The sequence below is a fragment of the Bos mutus genome, chromosome 5 (assembly GCF_027580195.1).
Source record: "Bos mutus isolate GX-2022 chromosome 5, NWIPB_WYAK_1.1, whole genome shotgun sequence".
NCBI classification, from domain to species: domain Eukaryota; kingdom Metazoa; phylum Chordata; class Mammalia; order Artiodactyla; family Bovidae; genus Bos; species Bos mutus.
The window spans coordinates 2,190,834-2,214,715 of record NC_091621.1 but is presented as its reverse complement, the minus strand read 5'-3'; the positions used below and the strand labels follow the sequence as shown (position 1 = coordinate 2,214,715).

Here is a 23,882-nt window from a genome sequence, read left to right as displayed (position 1 = left end):
GTAAAGAGAATCTTCCTACACTATTAGTGAGAAAGTAAGTTGGTATAACCACAATGGAGAACAGCATGGAGGTTCTTCAAAACATTAAAAATAGAGTTGCCATGTGATCCAACATCCCATTCCTGGGCACGTATCCAGACAAAACTTAATTGAAAGAGATACACGCACCCTAATGTTCACAGCAGAACTACTAATAATAGCCAAGACATGGATGAGATCTAAATGTCCATTACCAGATAAATGGGTAAAGAAGATGTGGTATATATACACAACGGAATACCTCTCAGCCACAAAAAAGAAGGAAATAATGCCCTTTGCAACAACATGGATAGATCTAGAGGTTGTCATACTGAGGGAAGTAAATCAGAAAGAGAAAGACAAATACCATAAGCTATCCCTTATATGTAGAATCTAAAATATGACCCAGCTGAACTTATCTACAAAACAGAAAGAGACTCACAGGCACAGAGAACAGATTTTCAGTTGCTAATGGGGAGAGGGCATGGGGGAGGGATGAATTGGGAGTTTGGGATTAGCAGATGCAAGCTAGTATATATAGAGTGGATAAACAGCAAGGTCATACTGTATATTCAATATCCTGTGATAAACCACATGGCAAATGAGATGAAAAAGAATATTATATATACTGAATCTCTTTGTTATACAGTGAAAATTGATGCAACATTGTAAATCAACTATACTTCAATAAAATAAACTGAAAAATTTTGTTTCCAGGGTGTAGCCTGATGTAGGCAACTTACCACTGATTTAACCTAGATTGTAGGGGCCCCTTTTGATCTACCTGCATAGAATTGTTTTCTGCTCCTGAAAATTTTTCTTAGATTTCATCAAACTCTGGAGGAACCATCTAACACCTTGACTTTGAAGTGATGAGCCTACAGCCCTTAATTTTCGTTAGCTTTTCACACTCAGTCACTCCATCCCAGGGTAACATGCCAAAAATGTACCTCCTCTGAAACACTGAAGCTCTAATGTTTCACTCCCCAAATCCAGCCTTTTATTCTTTTAAAGCATTTGGACAGAAACTCCTGTTCTCACTATAAAAGTTTTCTAACCACACCATAATCTCCAGTTTGCTCTGGCTGTTACTTTTTACTATCCATGAAATAAATACCTCTGGTCTCTTTTTCGGTCTTTTTTATTTTGGGGGGTGCAGCTCATATTCCCAAAATCCTTCATTACAGCTACTCTCTTGAATCACTTAAGTTGTTTTTCAACTCAAATCCTGAGCAGGTAAGATCTGTGGTACAAGAGAACAACACTTTACTGAAGGCCAAGAGAACTAGATTCTAGCATCACTTAGATCTCTGATTAGCAGCATGCTGCTAATTCCTTTGATAAATTTTTATTAACCACAGAAAACATATGATGTTTCTATAGCATGGGATTCTTGAAAACACACAATGAAACCAGGTACAGGAAAGCATTTCCTTCTTTATCAAGAGGAATGGACAAGAAAACCACAGCAATGAAAATGCAAAGGGATCAGTGTTCCAGATGGGGAAAGGGTGAGTCAGGGGACACTTAATTGCTTTAAAAATGAGTTTAAGTCTGTGCTCAGACCAATTACAGCTCCAGCTGGGGTATGTCACATACACACATCTGGAACAACTGTTGTATGCTGAAGAACCACAGAGAATGGCACACATGAAAGAGAGAGAAAAAAGTGAGCCCATTCATGGAAGATAAGAACTCAGAAACCACTTATCACGTTAACAGGTCACAGGACACATTTAAGTGTTAACTAGGCTCCCTGCACTGCCATTCTGATCATGGGTGAGGGAACAGGGATGATGAACAGTGGACTCAGTAAATACAGTAGGTCCTCAACCCCCTGTCTGACTTACTCCAAGACAGAACTCATGCAATTTCTGGAAACCACCATGAGCCAGGTTTTATCCTAAACCCTGGGCCTAAAGATAAACGGTATAGGCCTTGTAGTCCAGCCTCTCCCAGTCTGGTGGGGAAGGCAGATGAGTGACCAGACAATGACAGATACACTGACATTTGGCCTTTCTTAATACTCAGGACCAATATGGGGGAGGGGGGAGATAAAAAAGATGAGGATTTTAGCAAAGCACAAGGTGAACATTTCTAATTGTGTTTCTAAATATGGAACAAGTTCCTCTGGGAGGTAATGATCTCTTATCTCTGGAAGGACTCAAAAAGAGAAGATTAATGACCATTTATATAGAATATTATAGAAGAAAATGGGAGGTTGTGTCAGATGAATGCCAAGTTCCTGCCTAATTAAGATTCTGTGATTCTCAAAAGGGGACAGGGCCCATTCATTAAGACACCATGTTACATAAAGAAACATTTGCCTGAGCATAAAGTGAATTGTACAACTGACACAGTTTCTTTTCTAACACAGATGAGTTTCTGTTGGTTGTCTACAAGGTTCCATGTTTCATATTTAAAAGCCACAGATCAGTCTTCTGAATATAGAATAGCATGTTACACATGTCACTTATCCACACTTGTTCTGTGACCTCATCCTCACTATTAGAAAAGCCTGAGACAAAAGCCCGAGGTCCATCTCAGGCCTTAAAGAACCAGCTTTCCCACTCACAAATCATGTGTATAATCTAGGAACCATAAAACAATAAAGCAAGTGGGAAAATGCCACCTTTTCCAGACCTGGAAACCTCAGCCAGTCCTCCTGCGTAAGAACAAGAGCCTACATTCATAAACTATTCTAGGAAAGCAATCTAAAACATACACCCTCTAAGGAGCGGTCAGCAGTCACCTGTTTCTTCGATGTAGGGGAAGAGGTGTGCTGATGTGGTAGGTTTGGAAAAGAGAAGACTTAAGAGGTTAATCACAGCCATCTTCAAATACACAAAAGAGGAAGGGAAGGAAACAGAATCTGCTGAAGGCCTTTGTTGTTGCTGTTCAGTCCCTAAGTCGTGTCTGAATCTTTGCAACTCCATGGTCCACAAGGAGAAGAGGGTGGCAGAGGATGAGATGAGATGGTTGAGGGCCTATTATGTGTCAAGCACCATGCTTTCCGTTATAAGACCTCATTTGACTGCATTTCTTCACCAATAAAGGGGACCTAGAGCCACTAACTTTGAAAGATGATCATTCTCCTTGTCACCATATAATTAGTGATGCTGGACAAGGTAATTCTGAAGACCAAATATCGCTTGCTTCATCTCTCATTCTTGTGCAGGGCATCTCTGAACATATCTTACCCTCCATGAGAAAGACACGTCTGGGGGAGTTGGTCCTTCCTCTGCAGGTCAAGTCTAATCAGAACTGCTCCTGCCCATGGGGGTATTTTGTCACTGCACTGGAAGCTTGGCCACTGCCAAGTGTGTGGTCCCCCTGAACTATAATCCAGGCTCCGAGATCATACAACCTGAATCCAATTTGAGGAAGAGGACTGATCGGAAAGAATCCTATGTGAGATTCTGGTCAATCTGCTTAACCCTCCACCACGAGGCCTCATTTGTCAAAAATATAGCTATGAGTATTGAGCTTCTTTTTAACCCCGAGACTCTATGAGTTCATGCCATTATCAATCCCTGCCGAGTGAACATGCCCATCACTTAGGAGGCATAGCTTCCTAGGAAACAGATGAGGCAGGCAGTCGTGTCTCCACCTGCCCCAGGAAGAGGAACAATAGAAGTTTGTCTCCCAGAGGACAGCAGGTGATGAAAGACGGCGATTATCTAAAGAGAACCTCTACAATACTCCATAGGGACCAGCACAAAGGCAATTGAATGTGAGTAGGAAGCTAATTTTTAGAGTCAACCATCAACACTTTCTGTAACCATGGTCCTGAATCCTACTTCATCATCTTTCTGATGCTGGTAATGAGCAGGCATCAGGTCTAAGAGAAAAGGAGATAAATGAGGGCTCCCAGTGAGACAGGGGCCTCATGAAACAGCTCCTGCCCCAGCCACTTCCCTTCCTGAGCTCTGGATTATCCCCCAGTGGGGGCCAGGGGTGACTTCCTGGGCCAACCAGGGGCAAGATCAAAGGCAGGGTATTCAGGGCCTCATCTGAACACTGGCAAATATCTTGCTGATTTAAGGCAAACTGTCCAGAGTGAGGACTGCTTAGTTTAGTGATCCTTGGATGGCAGGGATGGGGCCGTCCCAGCTCTCAACAGCATCATTAGTAAGACACACTTTCGTCCACAGCAGGAAGGCCACTCCCCGCAGGCCTTTAAATGGAGGAGTTAGGTTTAATACATTTGTTCTTCAGGAACAACCAGAAAAAGAACAGCACCGAGAGCTCAGAGGACCTTTGTCTAGACACAGTTGTGGTATCTTAGCTTAAAAATAGCCCACAGTGAAGGAACCAGAACAGAGGAGAGAGAACATGGATTGTGGAGTCAGTTCTGGGTTTTATTCCTGGCTCTGCCACGTACTGGGCTTCCCAGGTGGCTCAGTGGTAAAGAATCCATCTGCCAGTGCAGGAGATGTGGGTTCTATCCCTGGGATGGGAATATCAGCTAGAGGAGAAAATGGCAACCCACTCCTGTATTCTTGCCTCCGAAATCCCCTGGACCGAGCAGCCTGGTGGGCTACAGTCCATGGGGTCACAAAAGAGTTGGATATGACTCAGCAACTAAATGACAACTGCCAAACGCTAGCTACGCATGTGATTGGGGGTTAGTTATTTTATCTCCTTAACCCTCAGTTTCCTTATCTGTAAAATGGGGATCATAATAGAATCAGTCCACAGAGTTATGGTGAGCATTCCATGTGAAAACCATAGAATATAAGAAAGAAATTGTTCCGTATATAGCAGAGGTTTATACTGTAGCCTGGGCTTTCCTGGTGGCTCAGACAGTAAAGAATCTGCCTGCAATGCAGGAGACATGGGTTTAATCCCTGGGTTGAAAAGATCTCCTGGAGAAGAGAATGGCTACTTACCCACTTCAATATTCTTTCCTGGAGAATTCCATGGACAGAGGAACCTGGCAAGCTACAGTCTATGGGGTCGCAAAGCGTCGAACATCAATGAGTGACTAACACACACCATAGCATATAGGGTTCAAAGTCAATGAAAATGGAATTCTGAGTTCAAGTGCAAGTCAACAGTGGCAACCTCATCCCCCAGTCAGGTGGCAGCCCACATTCCCCTCCTTTTCTTCAGATCCATCCCACCTCCGTGTCTGCTGAGTTACATGACCCCGGATCTCACACCATTTCATTTGGAAAGGAAAAATCAAATAGTGGTCTCGGCATTTATTCACTGCCTAATCTCAGGGAAATATCCTTCACCTCTGGGCTTCAGTTTACAAATTGCCTGTGAGATGGAGGTAATGGAGCTCCTCTTTCTACTCCACAGGGCTGTCCCAAGGCATGAGTGATGCATGCCACCACCTGCAAAGCTCCATGCAAAAAGAAGTCATGGTCCTCATCCTGCTGCTCCTTCCCCTGGTGACAGGGGCTTCGTGTCCTGAGTGGATGTGGAGGCACTCAGTCCTGGGAGCCTGTGGATCTGGGAACTAGAAAGCCGGAAATGAATGAACCACAAAAACATCAGAAAGACCAATGAGTGTTTCACAGGCCACGGGGACGAGCATGCTGAGCGATCACTGTTTGCAAATCCGCACTAACTGGTCATTACGGAGAGAAGCATACCAGTCCAGCGCAAATTTCTCACAGCTTGTTTTTAATCACACACTGATCCTTCATAATTTCCTTTCCCCTATTTGTCCATTCTCCAGCACTAACAGACAGAATAAGGGCCCCAGAGGAGTATTTCTGAAAAATGTCATTTCCAACAGCTATATAAAATGATTTCTCAGCCATATCGGGGGAGGCCGTCTTATGCGTCCGCTGTGGGTACCATCCAATATGTTTCCTGGATGCAAGTGCAGAATCAGCACGATTCCACGACATCATTTGTCCCTCCTCTAACACCATCTGATGGATGGTGTTTCAATACATCCCCTTCCTGGTTTACTTGTCATGGAAAGATGTCTGCCCCACCTCTTGGGATTAAGGTGGGTTGGTACAGATGGAGCTGTTTTCTCTACGCTATTGCAGGGTCAAACACCTGGCTGTCTGCCAGTGCCCTGAGGTGCAATGGGCCTCAGGAATGTGGTAAAGTCCTGACGGTGATCCAGAACTCTTTCCTCAGTCTAATGTCTATTGACAGATGAATGGATAAAGATGGATAAAAATGTGGTACATATACACAATGGAATACTACCCAGCCATAAAGAGGGCGATGATTCCATTTGCAGCAACATCAAGGCAACTAGAGATTACCACACTAAGTAAAGTTAGTCAGACAAATAGACATCAAATATCACTTATATGTTGAATTTAAAATATGACACAAATGAACATATGTACGAAACAGAAATAGAATTATGGACATAGAGAACAGACTGGTTGCTAAGGGGGAATGGGTTGAGGGAGGGATGGATTGGGAGTTTGGGATCAGATACAAACTATTTTATGTATGGAGAATGGATAAATCACAGGATCCTACTGTAAACCACAGGGAACTATATTCAATATCCTATGATAAACCATAACGGAAAAGAATATAAAAAAGAATGCATATATATTAATATATGCTCAGTTGCATCTGACTCTTTGCAAATCCAAGGTCTGTAGCCTGCCAGGCTCCTCTGTCCTGTAATTTTCCAGGCAAATACTGGAATGAGTTGCCATTTCCTACTTCAGTACACACACTCATACATACACACACACACATAATTGAATTACTTTGCTGTACAGCAGAAATTAACACAACATTCCAAATAAACTATACTCCAATTAAAAAGCAAACAAACAAACTGAAATCCTTTCCTAATGACTTTGCGTCTGTCTCTTAGGCACCCAGCATTGAGTTTACTGTGTATCCATTTAATAAATATTTTCATAGGCCAGGCATCATGCCAGGTGGTAGGGATAACAAGAGGGATAAAAAACAGAAGCCTAGCTCTTTTGGACCCTACACTTGAGGGAAGGTAGACATTTACCTGCTCATCACACAAAGGCATGAAAGTTTACACTCAGTGGTGAGTTTACAGAAGAAACGTATGTGATCCTCCAAGAAGATATAACAAAGAAACCCCTATGAGATGATGAAAGCAGAGAAGGTTTCCTCAAGTACATAGAGGTTCAGCAAAATAATAGGGAATTAATTAGCAATGGGGAAAGAACAGACTCCTAATACGACAGACAGAAGAAATACTTGTGCAAAGGCCCCCAGCAGAAGGGAAGGAGCAGAGTAGCCTGGAAAATTTAGCAGGTGAGCAGCGGTGCTAACAATACTAGAAGTTGGAAGGAGGCAGGAGCCAGAAACACAACTCAGTTAAGGAGTGCACTCTCCATCCTAAAAGCACTAGGAAACCATCAAAGGTTTTACACAGAGGACAGGGATGGTGTGCTGGGCTTTCCTGTGGGAAAGTTGATTTGTTACTGATGAAGAATAGATTCAGTAAAGGAGATGTAGGCAGATAAGAAGGGAAGATACTTGTCTGGGGGAAAATCTCACGTGCTTAGACTATGATAGTGTCAGGGGAGACGGAGACAAGCTTGGACCTCAAATGGCCAGATATAGAGAGAGGGAAAGGGACACGTTGAAGGCAGACTCTTAGTTCTGGATGAGCAGCTAAGTAGATGGTGGTGCTAGATGTGAGGAAGGCTCAGGTCGGGAGAGTGGGCAGATCATGATTTAGGTTTGTCAAGCAGAATTATGCATAAATTATTATGACCATTCTCATGAATTATGGAAAAATTACATTTTACAGAATGCCTCATACTCTTTGTCCTTATTGGATTCTGACAACTTGCCTCATGGGATACAGGACTGTGGGTGATAGATGTTTAAGTGGTAGGGAAATGAAATGCAGGTGGGAGGGACTTTGCGTTGCAATCATCAGTAGAAGGCAGGGTCAAGGGCAGGACTCTGGAGACCATATCCTTCAGAATACATCACATGGCAATTTTCTTTTTCTTATTTTTTAAGCCATGCAGTCTTCAAATGGATAAAAATTCAGTGTGCAGGCTTCCCTAGTGGTCTAGTTGTTAAGAATCTGCCTCCCAATGTAGGGGACATGGGTTTGATCTCCAGGCTGGAAAGATTCCACATGCCAAGGAGCAGCTAAGCCCTTGTGCCACAACTATGGAGCCCACACTTTAGAGCCCATGCTCCATAACAAGAGAAGCCACCGCAATGAGAAGCCCACGCACCCCAACAAAGAGTCGCTCCTGCTTGCTGCAACTGGAGAAAGCAACGAAACAATGAAGACCCAGTGTGGCCAAAAGAAAAAAAAGTGTGTAAAAATAATGGATACTTGGATTCATGTGGGCATGATGGAGTCAGAACTCCAGTCTTTCCCAATCTCACCTGCCTCCTTTCTTCCAGGACCCTAAGAAATTCTTGGGGTTCCCAAGGGTAGGTTACAGGCCACAGTGCCTTACCTTTCAACCTCCCAAAGGCCCGGAGATTTCCCTGTAGGCCATACAATTAAGAGCATTTTAATCCTACATTGCCATGGCTACAAAGGGGAATAAGGGACTATCAAGAACCTGCTGCATCTCAGGCACAGCTGGGCCTTCACGTGAGTTGTCTTATTTAATCCAGTATCTTCCTCTGTGTCTGGCAGTGTCCTACCCATTTGGCTCAGAGGTAAAGAATCTGCCCGTGATGTTGGAGACCAGGGTTTGATCCTTGGGTCAGGAAGATTCCTTGGGTCAGGAAGTGAATGGCTACCCACTCCAGTATTCTTGCCTGGAGAATTCCATGAACAGAGGAGCCTGGCAGGGTTATATTAGTTCACGGGGTTGCAAAGAGTCAGACACAACTGATTGACTAACACTTTACTTTTCACTTTCATGGCTCAAACCCAAGTCAGACAGCTCTTTAGTGGCAAGATGGGATATGAAGTTGGGGTTTTTTCAACCACTCCGTGTTCTCTTAAAAAGCAGGGGGGTCCAGGCTTACACAGAGCACAGACTTGGAACCACACTAAGACAGAAGCAGCAGCCTTCTGTGCCAGACACAGCTCCTCCCCTCTCATAGCTCTTCCCCATGGAATTGGTGCTCAGACCCTGGGAGACAGAGTGGCTTGCTTTCACCTTAATTAGTGCAGCAATTTGCTAAATTTTGTTTTTCCCTTTTTAAGAGTGTTAATCAATTTTAGCTCAGAATAGATTGGAATGGCACACAAATTGCCACGACAATCCCCAAATGCTAAATTCTCAACATCTCGATCAACCCCAGAGCCTGAAATATGGGAAAATCAGAAACTCTGGCCGGCATCTGAGTGATCTATTTAAAATGTTATGGCTCTGAAATGAAAAGATAATGGCTTTATGAGGTTTAGAGCAAGCAATTTGCTAAAATCAGCCTCATGCCTAGGTGTTTAGTCCTTCCCAAGGTGACTGGAGATGGAGCAGCCACAATTTCTGCAAAGTTACGTGTTCCACTAATAACAGCAATTTGTAAAATCCACTAGCAGCACAGGGTAACAAGCAATGCATCAGAAACACAGAAAAGAACAAGATGTGCTCCCAGCCCCATCCCCCATTAAGAAGGTTCTAAACTAAAGCAGTAGTTGGACAAGTGAACAGAAAAGATCTTCCTCTCCCCTGAGGGAGTCACAGAAAGATCTCAGAAGAGGCGGCCATGGAGCTGAGTCTTGAAGGACGAGTGGAGTGGTGACAAAGTAGCTGGAAGGGCATGTCGGATAGAAGGAAAGGCTCAAACACAGGGAGGAGGGAAGAGAGCCCAGAGGTGGTTTCTTAAAGCTAAGTCATAAGTGAATTTGCAGGAACGGCCAGAGACGAGACTGGAAGCAGAGTCTAGAGCCAGTATATGAAGGGCGTTTTAATCAGACTGTGAAACTCAAGCTTGACACAGACCACGTGGTACCACGGCAGGATTTCAAGCAAGGTAATTATATGGCCAAATGATCTTCATTTGGTTGAAACCTTCTGGCCCAACATAATCCTTAATATTTATTCAGCCTAATGTTGTGGGGGTTATTTGGCCATGCCACATGGCATGAAGGATCTTAGTTCCTCAACAAGGAATCGAACCTGTGGCCCCTGCAGTGGAAGTGCAGAGTCTGAACCAATGGACTGCTAGGGAAGTCTCTATTCAGCATAGTCTTTTAAAGTGCACTCAGATATATTCTCTCATTTGAGCCATTACTCCATGAGGTTGTTGTTATAATCACATTTCTACTCATGAAAAATCAGACCCAACAAAGGTATAACTTTGTGTCTTATGACCAGTAAATGACAATACACAAGTTCAAACCCAGTCCCATCACACTCTGAGTTCAGTGGTGACCTGACCAGGTAATCGAATTCTCCAGATATCAGCCATCATGGGCCTCCTTTAGATACAGACCAGGCCAGAGGCCTCCAGTCTCCACAGAAACGCTTGGTGGTCAGAATTGCATAGACCAACATGTATCCTGTGCTAAAGAGGTGGTTAACGCTTCAGATAATCAAATCAATTTCAAGTGGCAAAAACCCTCAGATATACCTGGACATTTCCAGTTGGGAGTTGAGATTTCTGCCTTTGCTTCTGTCTACTAAACCATAAACAAGAAAAGCATGACCCCCTTCCCGCCAGTACCTTGAGCTCATCAGCGTTGTAGAAGTCTACACGCACCGCAGGTACCATCCAGGTCTGGAAGAGTGTTGCCAGGATCTGCTCGGCGATGGAGTCGGCGATGAGGTGGAAATGGAGGGGATTCCGCCTGTGGGCAGTGAGAGGAGGAGTCAGGAGGGAGAACCAAGACCTTTGAATTCTAGCCACAAAACCCCATTCTTACCAACTGGTAATATTTGGGTTCCTCAGTGCTCAGTGGTAAAGAATCCTCCTGCAAAGAAGATGTGGGTTCGATCCCTGGGTTGGGAAGATCCCCTAGAGAAGGGAATGGCTACCCACTCCAGTATTGTTGCCTGGGAAATCCCGTGGACAGAGGAGCCCAGAGGGCTACAGCCCACAGGGTTATAAAGAGTTGGACACGACCGAAGCGACTGAGCACACACACACAACCAATTTGTAACAGCAATGGGGAAGGTCAACCAGGCATTTTGCCTAACCAGTGCCTGCTGGGGAGGATGTCAGAGGTGACAAGGAGAGAGGATACCTAATCCAACCTCAAGATTTCAGAGATGTGGCAACTCCAAGGACTGGAGAGGGTAAAATCATTGGTGACACTCTGCTGCTGCTGCTAAGTCACTTCAGTCATGTCCGACTCTGTGTGACCCCATAGATGGCAGCCCACCAGGCTCCCCATCCCTGGGATTCTCCCGGCAAGAACACTGGAGTGGGTTGCCATTTCCTTCTCCAACGCATGAAAGTGAAAAGTGAAAGTGAAGTCACTCAGTCGTGTTCTACTCCCAGCGACCCCATGGACTGCAGCCTACCAGGCTCCTCTGTCCATGGGATTTTCCAGGGAGGAGTACTGGAGTGGGGTGCCATTGCCTTCTCTGTGGTGACACTCAATGCAAGCCAACCACCATACCTGCTATTACGGCATCTATATCTCCAAAAATCATAGCATGTGTACAATTTGGTCAATGCTTTATCTTTACCAGCTGGATGTACTGGCCTCAGTGAAGCACGTGGACAGAGGGTGAGGTCTTTAGACTGGCTGTATGGAGCTGGAAAGTACTTCTCTCATAGCACAGCACTAAATCCTGTCTCCTGCTTGTTCCCCCATGTCCATTCCCATCCCCCAGGGAGCCACAATGGCATTACCTGGGGCTCCCATTACCGAGTATCAGCTCACCCTCATATGTAATATTTCTAAAGTCTTTAGCATTCCATCTCAGTTGGCCGGCTGTCATACTGAGCCAGCACCCAAAATACAAACCAGCAGCACACAAGGGCAAAGCTTCTGATTCAAATGTAAATAGGTCCAAAGCCCAGACCTAGCATCTATGGAGGGGGCTTTGAACATGTCACTTACACCTCTGTACTGCTTCTTCACTGTGCACAATGAAGAGTCCCCTTGGGGCTACTGGGTCAATTGGATGAGATAGGTAGTACAACACTCGCTGCATCTCAACAGCAAACAGAGGTGGGATAATAATAGACAGTGGAGATGCCTTCTTGAGGGACTGCCAGGAACAAAGCCGCAGTTGAACCCAGCAGAACTACTACCAGAGACACCACAGCACTAGTAATAATAAGAGCATGCATTGTAATGAAGGGGCACCGCTGAGAAATCTAAAGATGGGAAGGACCTCACCCCTTGCCCCAATCTCAAGGAGCTCTTACTATTTGAAGAGATAGTTAAATATAGACATAATTAAATATAAACAGGAGGTGGAATGTGGTAACAGCTACAACAGAATACAAGGCTCCAGAAGACTAAAGAAAACAAAAGGTGAATCTGGGCTGGGTCAGAAGGATTGTAAGCATTGGGGATGCTTTATCCTTGGCACAGGAAGCAAAGGAAGAGGGGACATGATCCAGGGAGAATAATAAGAGACTGAATGGAGCCCAGCAGGCGCTGAGAGTGTGTTGGGACAGGAAGGTTAGCAGGGACTCGGGGTTGGAACAGAGAAGGGGAGAAATGCAGGCACATAGTAAGCAGTGCAATAAACAGTCTGTACTTCATCAGCTCAGCAGGGGGGGTCACACGACCTGCCCCATAGCTCTCAACCCCTGTACAGTGGCTCCCCAGCACTGTTCTAAGTTCCAGACACATACACGTCTTTCAATTCTCCCTTCCCCCATGCACCCTTTCCACCTAGGCCTTTGCATATGTGGTTTACTGGGTAGGAAATTCTCATGCATTTGCTTATTCTACACTTTCTGAACACCTGCTACTCACCAAGCGATGAGCAGGATGCTGGGGACATGGTGGTAACCCACCGTCCTTGCTCTCACGTATTACAGTCCTGTCCTCTCCTTCCTCCACCTCCCTCCCTTTCACAGTCGCCATTCAGCGTCTGGTTCTCTCTCACCCAGCCTTCACTTCTGAGGTCGGCCATCGGGTGCTCCTGGAATCCCTCCCTGATGACCTGTGACGAGGTCAGGGGCCCTTCCTAACACACAGTCCTCTCAGCATCTGTACCATCCTTAGGCTGTAACTGTCTGCTTACTTGTCTGCATCCCTCCTTGACTGTGAGCTTAAAAAGATGAAGGATAATGCCAATGATGCTGAAATGGAGAGTCCCAGGATGGAGCTCCATGCCTCGGATGCAGTAAGAGTTCGATTAAAAAAAAATGAATGTGAAATGAAAACCTGACTTCGCGTCTGGACAAGAGCAACAAAGAACGAAGAAGTCAAATCTTGAGGGATTTCAGAAGAGATCACGGATATGAGGAAAGTAGCAGGGAAGAGGAATACAACGGGGTTTCCTGGGTTGGTGGTGATGCCTCTAGGACACGGGATACGGGAAGAAAGGCACACTGGAGGAAGATGATGGGTTTGGTATTGGATATAGCAAGTTGAAGGTGAGGGAAGCAAAGCCAAGTGGAGCTGGGAGGATGAGCCTAGACCTGAAGAAAGTTATTATCCAAGGTCAATCTGTCAAACAGGTAATAGGTGCTCAAGGGTGCTGAGCTGAATCAATGACAAAGAAGCCATCAGCACCACTGAACTTCTTCACGGTACCCACTGCCTGGACACTGCAAACTCTCTGATTAAGCCACGTATGCTCAGAAGCAAGTGGCGTGCCTGCCCTACAGCCTTCCTGGAAGCTCTATAAGAAGCTTCCCTATAAAAACTGCCAGCGGCCATTGCTTCCTGAGGTCCTAAGTGATGACCAGAGGCGTGGGGGAGTGATGGTGTGTTTGTTCACTGGCCAGTGACTTAACCTGGATGCTAAGCCAGTGGTAACTTGTCACTCCTGGGAAGACAGAGGGTCCCTTTAGCCCTCAGTATTGGCACAACCACCTCCCTCTCCCACGGGAACCACAAAGGAATCTTACGTATGAAGAACGGATAAATGTAAACTGTATAATTGTCAACTTGCATTTTTATCCACGGTGGAGGGATGGCATAATTTTAGACATGGGGATAACAATACCAAACAAACCAAGGTACACATATTTGCTTCCACACATTACATTTTCTACACATCTATATCTTTACCTGTGCTGTTCCTTCCCCACAGAATTCTTCCCAATGCCTGTGATTTCCTGTTCATCCCCTCCAACTGTCTGTCAGTCATCTCCTCCTCTGTGAGTGGATCCTTATCCTTCCCTTTTCCTCGTAACTGGGTGCCTCCAATGAAAAGCTAATTGAGCACTCACAGCAAAGCACTGTGAGATCAAATTCAAACACCTGTATTCAAGGCACTATGGTACTGACACAAAAACAGAAATATAGACCAATGGAACAAGATAGAAAGCCCAGAAATAAACCCATGCACCTACGGGTACCTTATTTTTGACAAAGGAGGCAAGAACATACAATGGGGCAAAGACGCCTCTTCAATAAATGGTGCTGGGATAACTGGACAGCTACATGTAAAAGAATGAAATTAGAACACTTCCTAACACCATACACAAAGATAAACTCAAAATGGATTAAAGACCTAAATGTAAGACCAGAAACTATAAAACTCTTAGAGGAAAACATGGACAGAACAAACAATGACATAAATCAAAGCAAGATCCTCTATGACCCACCTCCTAGAGTAATGAAAATAAAAACAAAAATAAACAAGTGGGACCTGATTAAACTTAAAAGCTTTTGCACATCAAAGGAAACTATAAGCAAGGTGAAAAGACAACCCTCAGAATGGGAGAAAATAATAGCAGATGAAATAACAGAGGATTAATTTCCAAAATATACAAGCAGCTCATACAACTCAATACCTGAAAAACAACCTAATCAAAAAATGGGAAAAAGCCCTAAACAGACATTTCTCCAAAGATGACATACTGATGACTAACAAACATATGAAAAGATGCTCAACATCGCTCATTATTAGAGAAATGCAAATCAAAAAACTGCAATGAGATATCACCTCACACTGATCAGAATGGCCATCATCAAAAAGTCTGTAAACAATAAACGCTGGAGAGGTGTGGAGAAAAGGGAATGCTCTTGCACTGTTAGTGGGAATGTAAATTGATACAGCCACTATGGAAGACGGCATGGAGATTCCTTAAAAAACTAGGAATAAAACCACCATATGACCCAGAAATCCCACTCCTAGGCATATACCCTGAGGAAATAAAAATTGAAAAAGAGTTCATTGCAGCACTATTTATGATAGCTAGAACATGGAAGCAACCCAGATGTCCATCGACAGACGAATGGATAAAGTTGTGGTACATATACACAATGGAATATTACTCATCCTTAAAAAGGAGTGCATTTGAGTCAGTTCTAATGAAGTGGATGAACCTAGAACCTATTATACAGAGTGAAGTAAGTCAGAAAGAGAAAGATAAATATTGTATTCTAATGTATATATACAGAATCTAGAAAAATGGTACTAAAGAATTTATTTACAGGGCAGCAGTGGAGAAACAGACATAGAGACATGAGGACTTATGGACATGGGGAGAAGGGAGGAGAGTGTGAGATGTATGGAAAGAGTAACATGGAAACTTACATTACCATATGTAAAATAGATAGCCAATGGGAATTTGCTGTATGGCTCAGGAAACTCAAACAGGGGCTCTGTATCAACCTAGAGGGGTGGGGTGGGGAGAGAGATGGGAGGAGGTTTCAAAAGGGAGGGGATATATGTATACTTATGGCTGATTCATGCAGAGGTTTGACAAAAAACAACAAATTCTGAAAAGCAATTATCCTTCAATAAAGCAAACAAAAAATTCAAACACCTGGCTCCTTCCCTCCACCATGAGGCCTCCAAGGACAGCAGCCATCTTTTCATTTCCACCCCCAGTGCTGGGCAGAGAGGCTGGCAAGTACGTGTGCTCAAGAAACACTCATACAACAGGAAAAGCAAGCCAGTGCTCTCTCCTTCCCCATCACTGTTCACATTCCCCATAAGAAGCAGAAGCAGCTGAAGACACGCTTACATCAGTGGTTCAGGGCTGGCGTTTTGCTCCAGAACATTTGGGTTGGAACCCTGGCTGCATTAATGACTAAGTGAATGCAAGCATGTAATTTCATCTCTCTAGGCCTCAATTTCATTTCAAATCAGGAACAATAATGGTAAGTAAGCAGTAGTATCAATATATTGGCTAATTGTGACATGTGATATATATAAAGTGCTTAGCAAATTGCCTGGCACGTGGGTAATATTTCGATACATGTTAATAATTGGTATGGTCTGAATGTTCATTGACTCCCACCCCAAATTCATTATGTTGAACCCTAACCCCTCGGGTGAGAGTACCAGGAGGTGGGGCCTTTGGGAGGTGAATAGGTCCCTGGGCAGAGTCCTCCTGAAAGGGGTTAGTGCCCTTACAAAAGAGGCTCCTTGGCTTTTTTTAACACAAGACAACACAGAAGGAAGTCTGCAGTCTGTGATCAGGAAGCTGGCCCCCGCCAGAGCCAGGCCATGCTGGTGTCATGATCTTGGACTTCCTGGCCTCCAGAACTGAGAGGAAAAAATAAATTCCTGTTGTTTATGAGCCACCTGGCCTGCTATTTTGTTACAGCTGCCTGAATGGACCAGAACTGTTATCAACATGAACTTATGAAACCGTTATTTTCTCTACTGCTTTTACATCACTTTTCAAATAAAGTATTTTCAATTAGTTCTTCCACTCATAGACCAAAAAATGCACTGAATGGATAAACATCCAACAAAGAGCTATCAAGCATCAAGTAAGGCAGAATAGGGATTTAGGTGATGAATGAGCTCAGAGTCCTCTTTTCAGGCAGCAATCAATGTAGCAGAGACAGAGAAAGAATACAAATAACCACATAAATGTTAGTACGTAAGGGCTCTGTAACACTGGGCTGCACACACAGCTGCAAGTTTGGGAACAGCAGGCCCTCCCTGCTGCCCTGCAGCCATGTGAAGACACTGACCTGAATGGTGAGTAAAGGGATTCCTGGAGTTGGACAGTGAACAGCCTGCACGACCGTACAGAACAGCTACACAAGGACAAACGCACACGTTCACGGAGAAAAAGAACGAGAGACGGCTCCTCAGCAGTGGCGAATCTAGAAGTTTCCACGGATAATGTGGCAAGTAAACCGGACATTTGGATGAGAAAAGATGAAGGAGAGGGAAATGTATCCTGCAGTATGTAACAGAATTAGGAAAAGAACACAGGTGGAGAAGTTCATAGCATGTCTGTGAAAGAACCACAGTCTTATTAGAGCAGATCATACAATGTTTATTGAACGTCCACTGTATGTCAGGAATGGGGAGGAAAGAAAAGAAGAGAGAGAGTATTAACAACAGGATGGGCCAGGGTGTGTGAATTCCTAAAAACAGAATTCAATTCTCCAAGTGAAAGACAGCCAGATAAGGTTTATAGGGCTTGGCAGGCAGCAGACCGAAGCTGTAATTCAGAAGGTTAATCTGGTTACCAAGCAGAAGATGGACAGTGTGGGTAAGAAGAACAGGCTCTCAGAGGATGATGTTGCCAGCATTTCTATGGGGCTTTCTCCCTCTTCTGCATTCTTCCTCAGGAATAAACCAAAGTCTCCTTCAGGAATACACTGAAATCTCACCTCCACAAAGAGGCTCGCCATGACCACTCCATCCAAAGCCCCTCTCCCTACCCATCATGCCTCACCCCACTGCCACGATTGGTTTCTTTCCAGCAGTGACTAGCAGGGCTGGAAATCTTCCAACACATCTACAGATCTATGCCCACCCTCCAGTAGAACACAAGCTGTCTAAGGTAGAGACTGTCTTATTTCACAAAGCACCTACTCTCTTGTCTACTCTCTCCACAGCCCTGGTGCCTAGAAAGTGTCTGTCCGTGAGTCAGGTCAGGGCTTAGCCACACCTTCCCATAGGCTGTGTTGACACTGGAGTGGTGTCCACAGCTGCCTGCATGGTACCACACCTCCTGCTTCCAGCCTCTGGCTCTCAGTTCAGACACCACAGCTCCGAGGAAGACATTCCATGGTGTCAAGATGCCCTTTCTCAGAGCCTCCCACTGAATTCAGGGCTCAAAACTTACACTTTTGCAATTGTTCCCTGTTAGATGGAGTCTTGGCACTGGGAACTACATTTTGTAAATAATCTTTCACCCAGCTATCTCAAGAAAGAGGAGCCGAAGGAGACATGATTAAATGCAGTATCATATCCTGGATGGGATTCTGGAACAGAAAAAAGAACTTAGGCAAAAATTAAGGAAATCTGAAACAAAGGACAGGACTTTATAATAATATATCAACGAGTAATGAGTTTTATGTGCTCAGTCATGTCCGACTCTTTGTGACCCCATGGTCTATAGCCTTCCAGGCTCCTTCGTCTATGGGATTTTCCCAGGCAAGAATACTGGAGTGGGTTGCCGTTTCCTTCTCCAGGACATCTTCCCCACCCAGAGATCGGGCCTGGGTCTCCTGCATTGCAGACAGATTCTTTACCATTTGAGCCACCAGGGAAAGGAAACTAAGTCTGTAAGTTAGCACTAATACAACTACCCAACCAGCATCGGTGGTCTGGATGCCTACCATTTATTATTGTATAAGAAAGATACAATTGTTGCTGTTGTTCAGTTGCTAAGTCATGTCTAACTCTTTTTAGGACCCATGGACTGTAGCCCACCAGGTTTCCCTGTCCAAGGAATTTTCCAGACAAGAATACTGGAGTGAGTTGCCACTTCCTTCTCCAGGGGATCTTCCCAACCCAACGATCGAACTTGTGTCTCCTGCCTTGCAGGCAGATTATTTACCTGCTGAGCCACTAGGGACTGGTTCATTAATTACAACAAATATACCATGAGATGTCAGGAGAGGGGAAATGGGCTGTCGGGTTTTGGAAAACCTGTGCTATTCCTTTCGTAATTTCTTTGTAAATTGAAAACTGTTCTATGAAATAAATTTTATTAAAAATAATCTTTTCCTCAGATTTTTAAAACAATTCCTTATAGATATACTCATCCAGTAATAGTCTATCAAAAAAAAAAAAAAAAAAAAGAATAAAAGGACAAATGAATAATTACCAAAGAGATCCAAATTCCCTCAGAGTGGACACAATTACTTGCAAGTCTGGCGTAGAGGCCCTTAGAAGACAATGTGAGAGCGTTATCTTTTAATTTGGGGTTAGGTGATGGTTTCTGACATAAGACATCTAAAGCTCAAAAGAAAAAGAAAAATACAAAAGATTAAAAACTTTTGTACTTCAAAAAGCACCATCAAGAAAGTGAAAAAGAGGGCCACCAAATGAGAGAAAATATCTGCAAGGCATAGATATGCCTGGTAAGGGACTTGTAACCATAGTATAAAAATATTTTACAGCTCAATACAAACACAAGTAAGCAGATTAGAAATGGAGCGAAGGATCTGAACAGTCATTTCTCAGAGAAGACATACAAAAGGCCAATAAGCAGAGGAAAAGATGCTCAACATCACTAGTCAGTAGGGAAATGCAAATCAGAACTGGGATACCACTCTGAAACCCACTAAAACGACTAAGGTAAAAATAACAGCCAATAACAAGTGTCATTAAGGATGTAGAGATACTGGAACCCTCAGCTGCTACTTGTGGGATTATACAATCAATGACTGTAGCTGCTCTGCAACACAGTTTGGCGGCTTTTCAAAACATGAAGCATAAAGTTACCATTGCTGACTTCCCCGGAAATCCCACTCCTAGCTATTGGGTTGGCCAAAAAGTTTACTGGGATTTTTCTGTAACATGTTTTGGAAACACCTGAACTATCTGTGGCCAATCCGATATCAACAAATAATATATGAAAATATGTTCCCTCAAGAACTTTAACACAAACATCCACCCTGGCATTATTTATAACAGTCAAGAAGTGGAAACAACCCAAATGGTCACCAAGTGATGAATAAACAAAATGAAGTAAATCCATACAATGGAACATTATTAGGCAAAGAAGAGGAACGAAGGACTGGCAGATGCTACAACGTGGATGAACCTTGAAAAGATTATACTACATAGGAGACACCAGTTACAAGAAGACAAAACAGCATATGGTCCCATTGATAGCAAATGTTCAGAATGAACAGTCCACATAAACAGAAAGATTAGTGGTTGCCAGGGGATGGAGGGAGAGGGAGTGGGGAGTGATTGTTCATGCGGACGGGTGTTTCTTTATGAGATGCTGAAAATGGGCCATTGATAATATTAGATGGTGGGGATAGTTGCACAATTCTGAATGTTCCAAAAACCACTGAACTGTCCACTTTTAAAGAGTGAATTTCATAGTATGTGAATTACATCCCAATGCTTCTCCACTGGCCTGAGATGGAGAGTGACAGTCTAACCTATGGGTCTGGGAGCGGGAATGAGGTCTGGTCTACTCAGCTGTCTTAGAAGCTGTGTTGTACAAGAAAAGATCTGCCTAGGTAGGAAAAGCCAGCAATTGTCCAGGTTGGCTCAGACTATAAGTAACCCCAACTCATGAGGACAAAAAAGTGCCCTCAATTCAAAGAACATTCCACAATTCAGGACAAACAGCAACACTGGTGATAATTTCATTCCCAATGTGTAATCCCCAAGGCTGATTTTGCATTTGGTTCCTAACTCAGGCTGGTAAAATCGTTTTAATGCTAGAGGCCTGCAAATCCCCAAACCAGCCAAAGGCCGTGAGCCTCCATCCTATTCTCTGTTGTTTGGAGGGAGATTAGCAAGAGTTGGACAGATGTTAAGAACATATTTGTACCAAAATGAGTTTCATCAACTGAAGATAATAAGAACTCATTCAGAAGAATCACAAAAGGAATGATTTTCTTAATATATGATTCAGTGTCTATAAAACAACTAAAATAGCCTTTAATATCAGTCCACCAGTTACATATGCATTCTGGGAGCAATGCTTTAAGCCCATGCGAAAAGGCTTCTACTTGAATGGGCCAGCTTGAGTATACGTCTTCAAATACAATGGGTCCCACATAGCTTGATTGGGGTCGAGCAACCCAGACATTAGGTCTCTTCTAATTCAGACCAGATCACGCTTTCCTAACAAAGAAGGAAGCAAGTGCATGCTTCATCTTCAGCAGAGCCTGCAGATTTTGCTCATAATGAGCAATGCTCCCGCTGCCTCTGGTTTCCTTAACTGCTCCCCTGTTCAGGCTGGGATGCAATAAATATGGTAATACAAAGAGGCAAAGATGATTAAACCCCAGTTTTCTCCCTGCCTTTCCTTTCTTATTTCTGTCAGGAATGTGTCACAGTCCCTATAAGGCAACCCAAGGTCTGTTTTTTATTAAAATATACAAGGACAGCTGAGTTGAATAATCCTTAATTATTAAGTTTACAATGGAATTGCAATTTTAGAAAAAGAAAGAGCCTGTGACAGCAACTCGAATGCTCAGTGAATCTGTTACACTGAGAGATTTAATGGAACTCACTGCAGAAAAGCATAGAAGCCCAAATGAGGGTTTTTTGGTGTGAGCTCTTGGTGTGGGGGAGGACAAGTGGCCTTGATAATGTGGAGAGAATCGAGGACACCTCAGTATCATGTCAGAAGAGCTCTCCAGCGGAGAAGAACAGAGCAAATCAAAGACCTCATAGTGTAGTAAAAGTAGCATGGACTCCAAGGTTGGCCAGAGCCAAGGGTAGAACCTCAGGAGCATCACTTATTTACCTGTGACCTTGAACACAGGATTTAACCTCTGGGCCTCAGTTTCCTCATCCATTTGTGGGTACGCACTTGTACATGGCTGGGATGAAAGTCAAATGACCTATCCTTGGGACCTATAAACTATATTAACTAATTCTTTTTGCTTTTACATGCACGACTACATAGCATACATCTTTTACCTGTTCAAAGATATTACATGTCCTTGCTATTTTCTTCCCCCGAACTTTACTGAGGTATAATTGACAAATAAAAATCTGTATATCTAAAGTGTATTACAGAGAAGGCAATGGCACCCCACTCCAGTATTCTTGCCTGGAAAATCCCATGGACAGAGGAGCCTGGAAGGCTGCAGTCCACGGGGTCGCTGAGGGTCGGACACGACTGAGCAACTTAGCTTTCACTTTTCACTTTCATGCATTGGAGAAGGAAATGGCAACCCACTCCAGTGTTCTTGCCTGGAGAATCCCAGGGATGATGGAGCCTGGTGGGCTGCCATCTATGGGGTCGCACAGAGTCAGACACGACTGAAGTGACTTAGCAGCAGCAGCAGCAAAGTGTATTATATACTTTGTGTTTCCAAAGTACATTTAATACTATGAAACATTTAAGGTGATACTTTTATATATGTCTACATTGTGAAATCATCATTGCAATCAAGCTAATTAATGTATATATTGCCTCATGAAGATTTTCATTTCCCCATGCATTTTCTTAAGCCTTACCAGAACAGTAATGTTCAGTCCAGGGACTTCCCCAGTGGTCTAGCAATTGACTCCACTTTCCAATGCAGGGTACACAAGTTTGACCCCTGGTTGGGGAACTAAGATCCTAAATGCTTCATGGGGCAGCCAAAAAAGAAACCCCACTATTTATATTTAATACCTCAAAAATACATAACCTGGGTGGGGGATAAAGACGGAAATGGATCACAGGAATAGTAACAATGTCTACATGGTCACCCAAAATGATGAGTGAAAATAAGAAAATCATACTCAAAACAGTAACTTTTCGAGAGTTTGGACTCTGAAGCTAGACTGTCTGGGTCCAAACCCAGCCCTGCCTTTCCTCTCTGTGACCCTGATTCATGACTTCACATATGGATCCTCAGTTTCATCATCTGTAAAACGGGGATACCCAGTAGACCTCCTCATGGAATTAGAAGAACATTCAGTGAGTTGGTATCTGAAAAACACTCAGAGCACAGCCTAACAGAGTGAGAACTACCCTTCTATTTGTTAAATAAATAAAATACAGAAGCATTTCACATTGACTACCTCTTTTGATATTCACAACAGGGCTCTATGAGAGACTGGGGAACAAAGCAAAGCTCCAAGGAGGAGAGTGACCTCCCTGGGTCAGCAGCTCACAGACAGAAAGACCAGAATCAGAACCTACTTCTAGTTCTTTGTTTTATTCAATCCTAGGTTCCTCCCTGCAGAATCTAGAAACTGCTTCTATACCAAGTTTAAGCCTGAATAAGCAATAAGACAATTAGAGGCAAATACTGTTCATGAAGACGCTATGCTGTTTTATCCTTTCTGCTCTTGAGGGGCACAGATTTAAAAACAAACACACAAAAAAGTTGCTTGATATGAAAAGCAAGGCAAACCACCCAGTCTCCTCCTGCCAACAGGGTGATGGAGTGAGCGAGTAAATAGATCCTCCTAGCAAACAAATATTAACTTTTTACAAGCTGGTCCACCTTTCTGACCACTAAGGTAACCACTTAGTGACTAAGTAAGAATTTTTTCTCTGCTCATTAAAAGCTCAGTTTCCTTACAGAATAGCTATATCTCCCAGTTTATTTGCAATTAGGATTGGAGTTACAGGCATTTCCCCAATTTTTGTTTAAATACTATCCCATCCAGGTGACGAAGGCACAATACTGTCTTATTTTCAACGAGGTAAACCTTTGCTCACATATACGTTGTATTTATTTTTTCTCCTCCACTTTCTTTCTTCATTACAAAGGGTGCAAAATGAGATGACCAAAAATGTATGTAAAGAGAAAACAAAACCAAGATCATTTGTACTTTTTCCATTCTGAATACAATATGCAAAAATTTCATTTTTCATGTATTTTTTGCAACTCTTTCACCCCCTGTATGTCAACCATGTAGATGTGTATGTATTTACATAGTGGAACGATGATAAGTGTGAGTTTTTGAGCTGTCTTGTCACTTACTTTATATCATAAACTATCACTTAGCCATGTTATAATATACTTTTTATAA

The 23,882-nt window shown here is 43.5% G+C and overlaps 1 protein-coding gene across 4 annotated transcripts in view; it reads right to left on the bottom strand.

The window, feature by feature from the left end:
• Positions 1 to 23,882, bottom strand: part of LARGE1 (LARGE xylosyl- and glucuronyltransferase 1) — a 609,925-nt gene that overhangs the window by 286,295 nt on the left and 299,748 nt on the right. For all 4 annotated transcript variants that reach the window (XM_070370200.1, XM_070370202.1, XM_005898334.2 and 1 more), the window contains exon 5: positions 10,594 to 10,717. In XM_070370200.1, the coding sequence (XP_070226301.1) occupies positions 10,594 to 10,717 (124 nt within the window). The remainder of the gene's footprint in view (positions 1 to 10,593; positions 10,718 to 23,882) is intronic.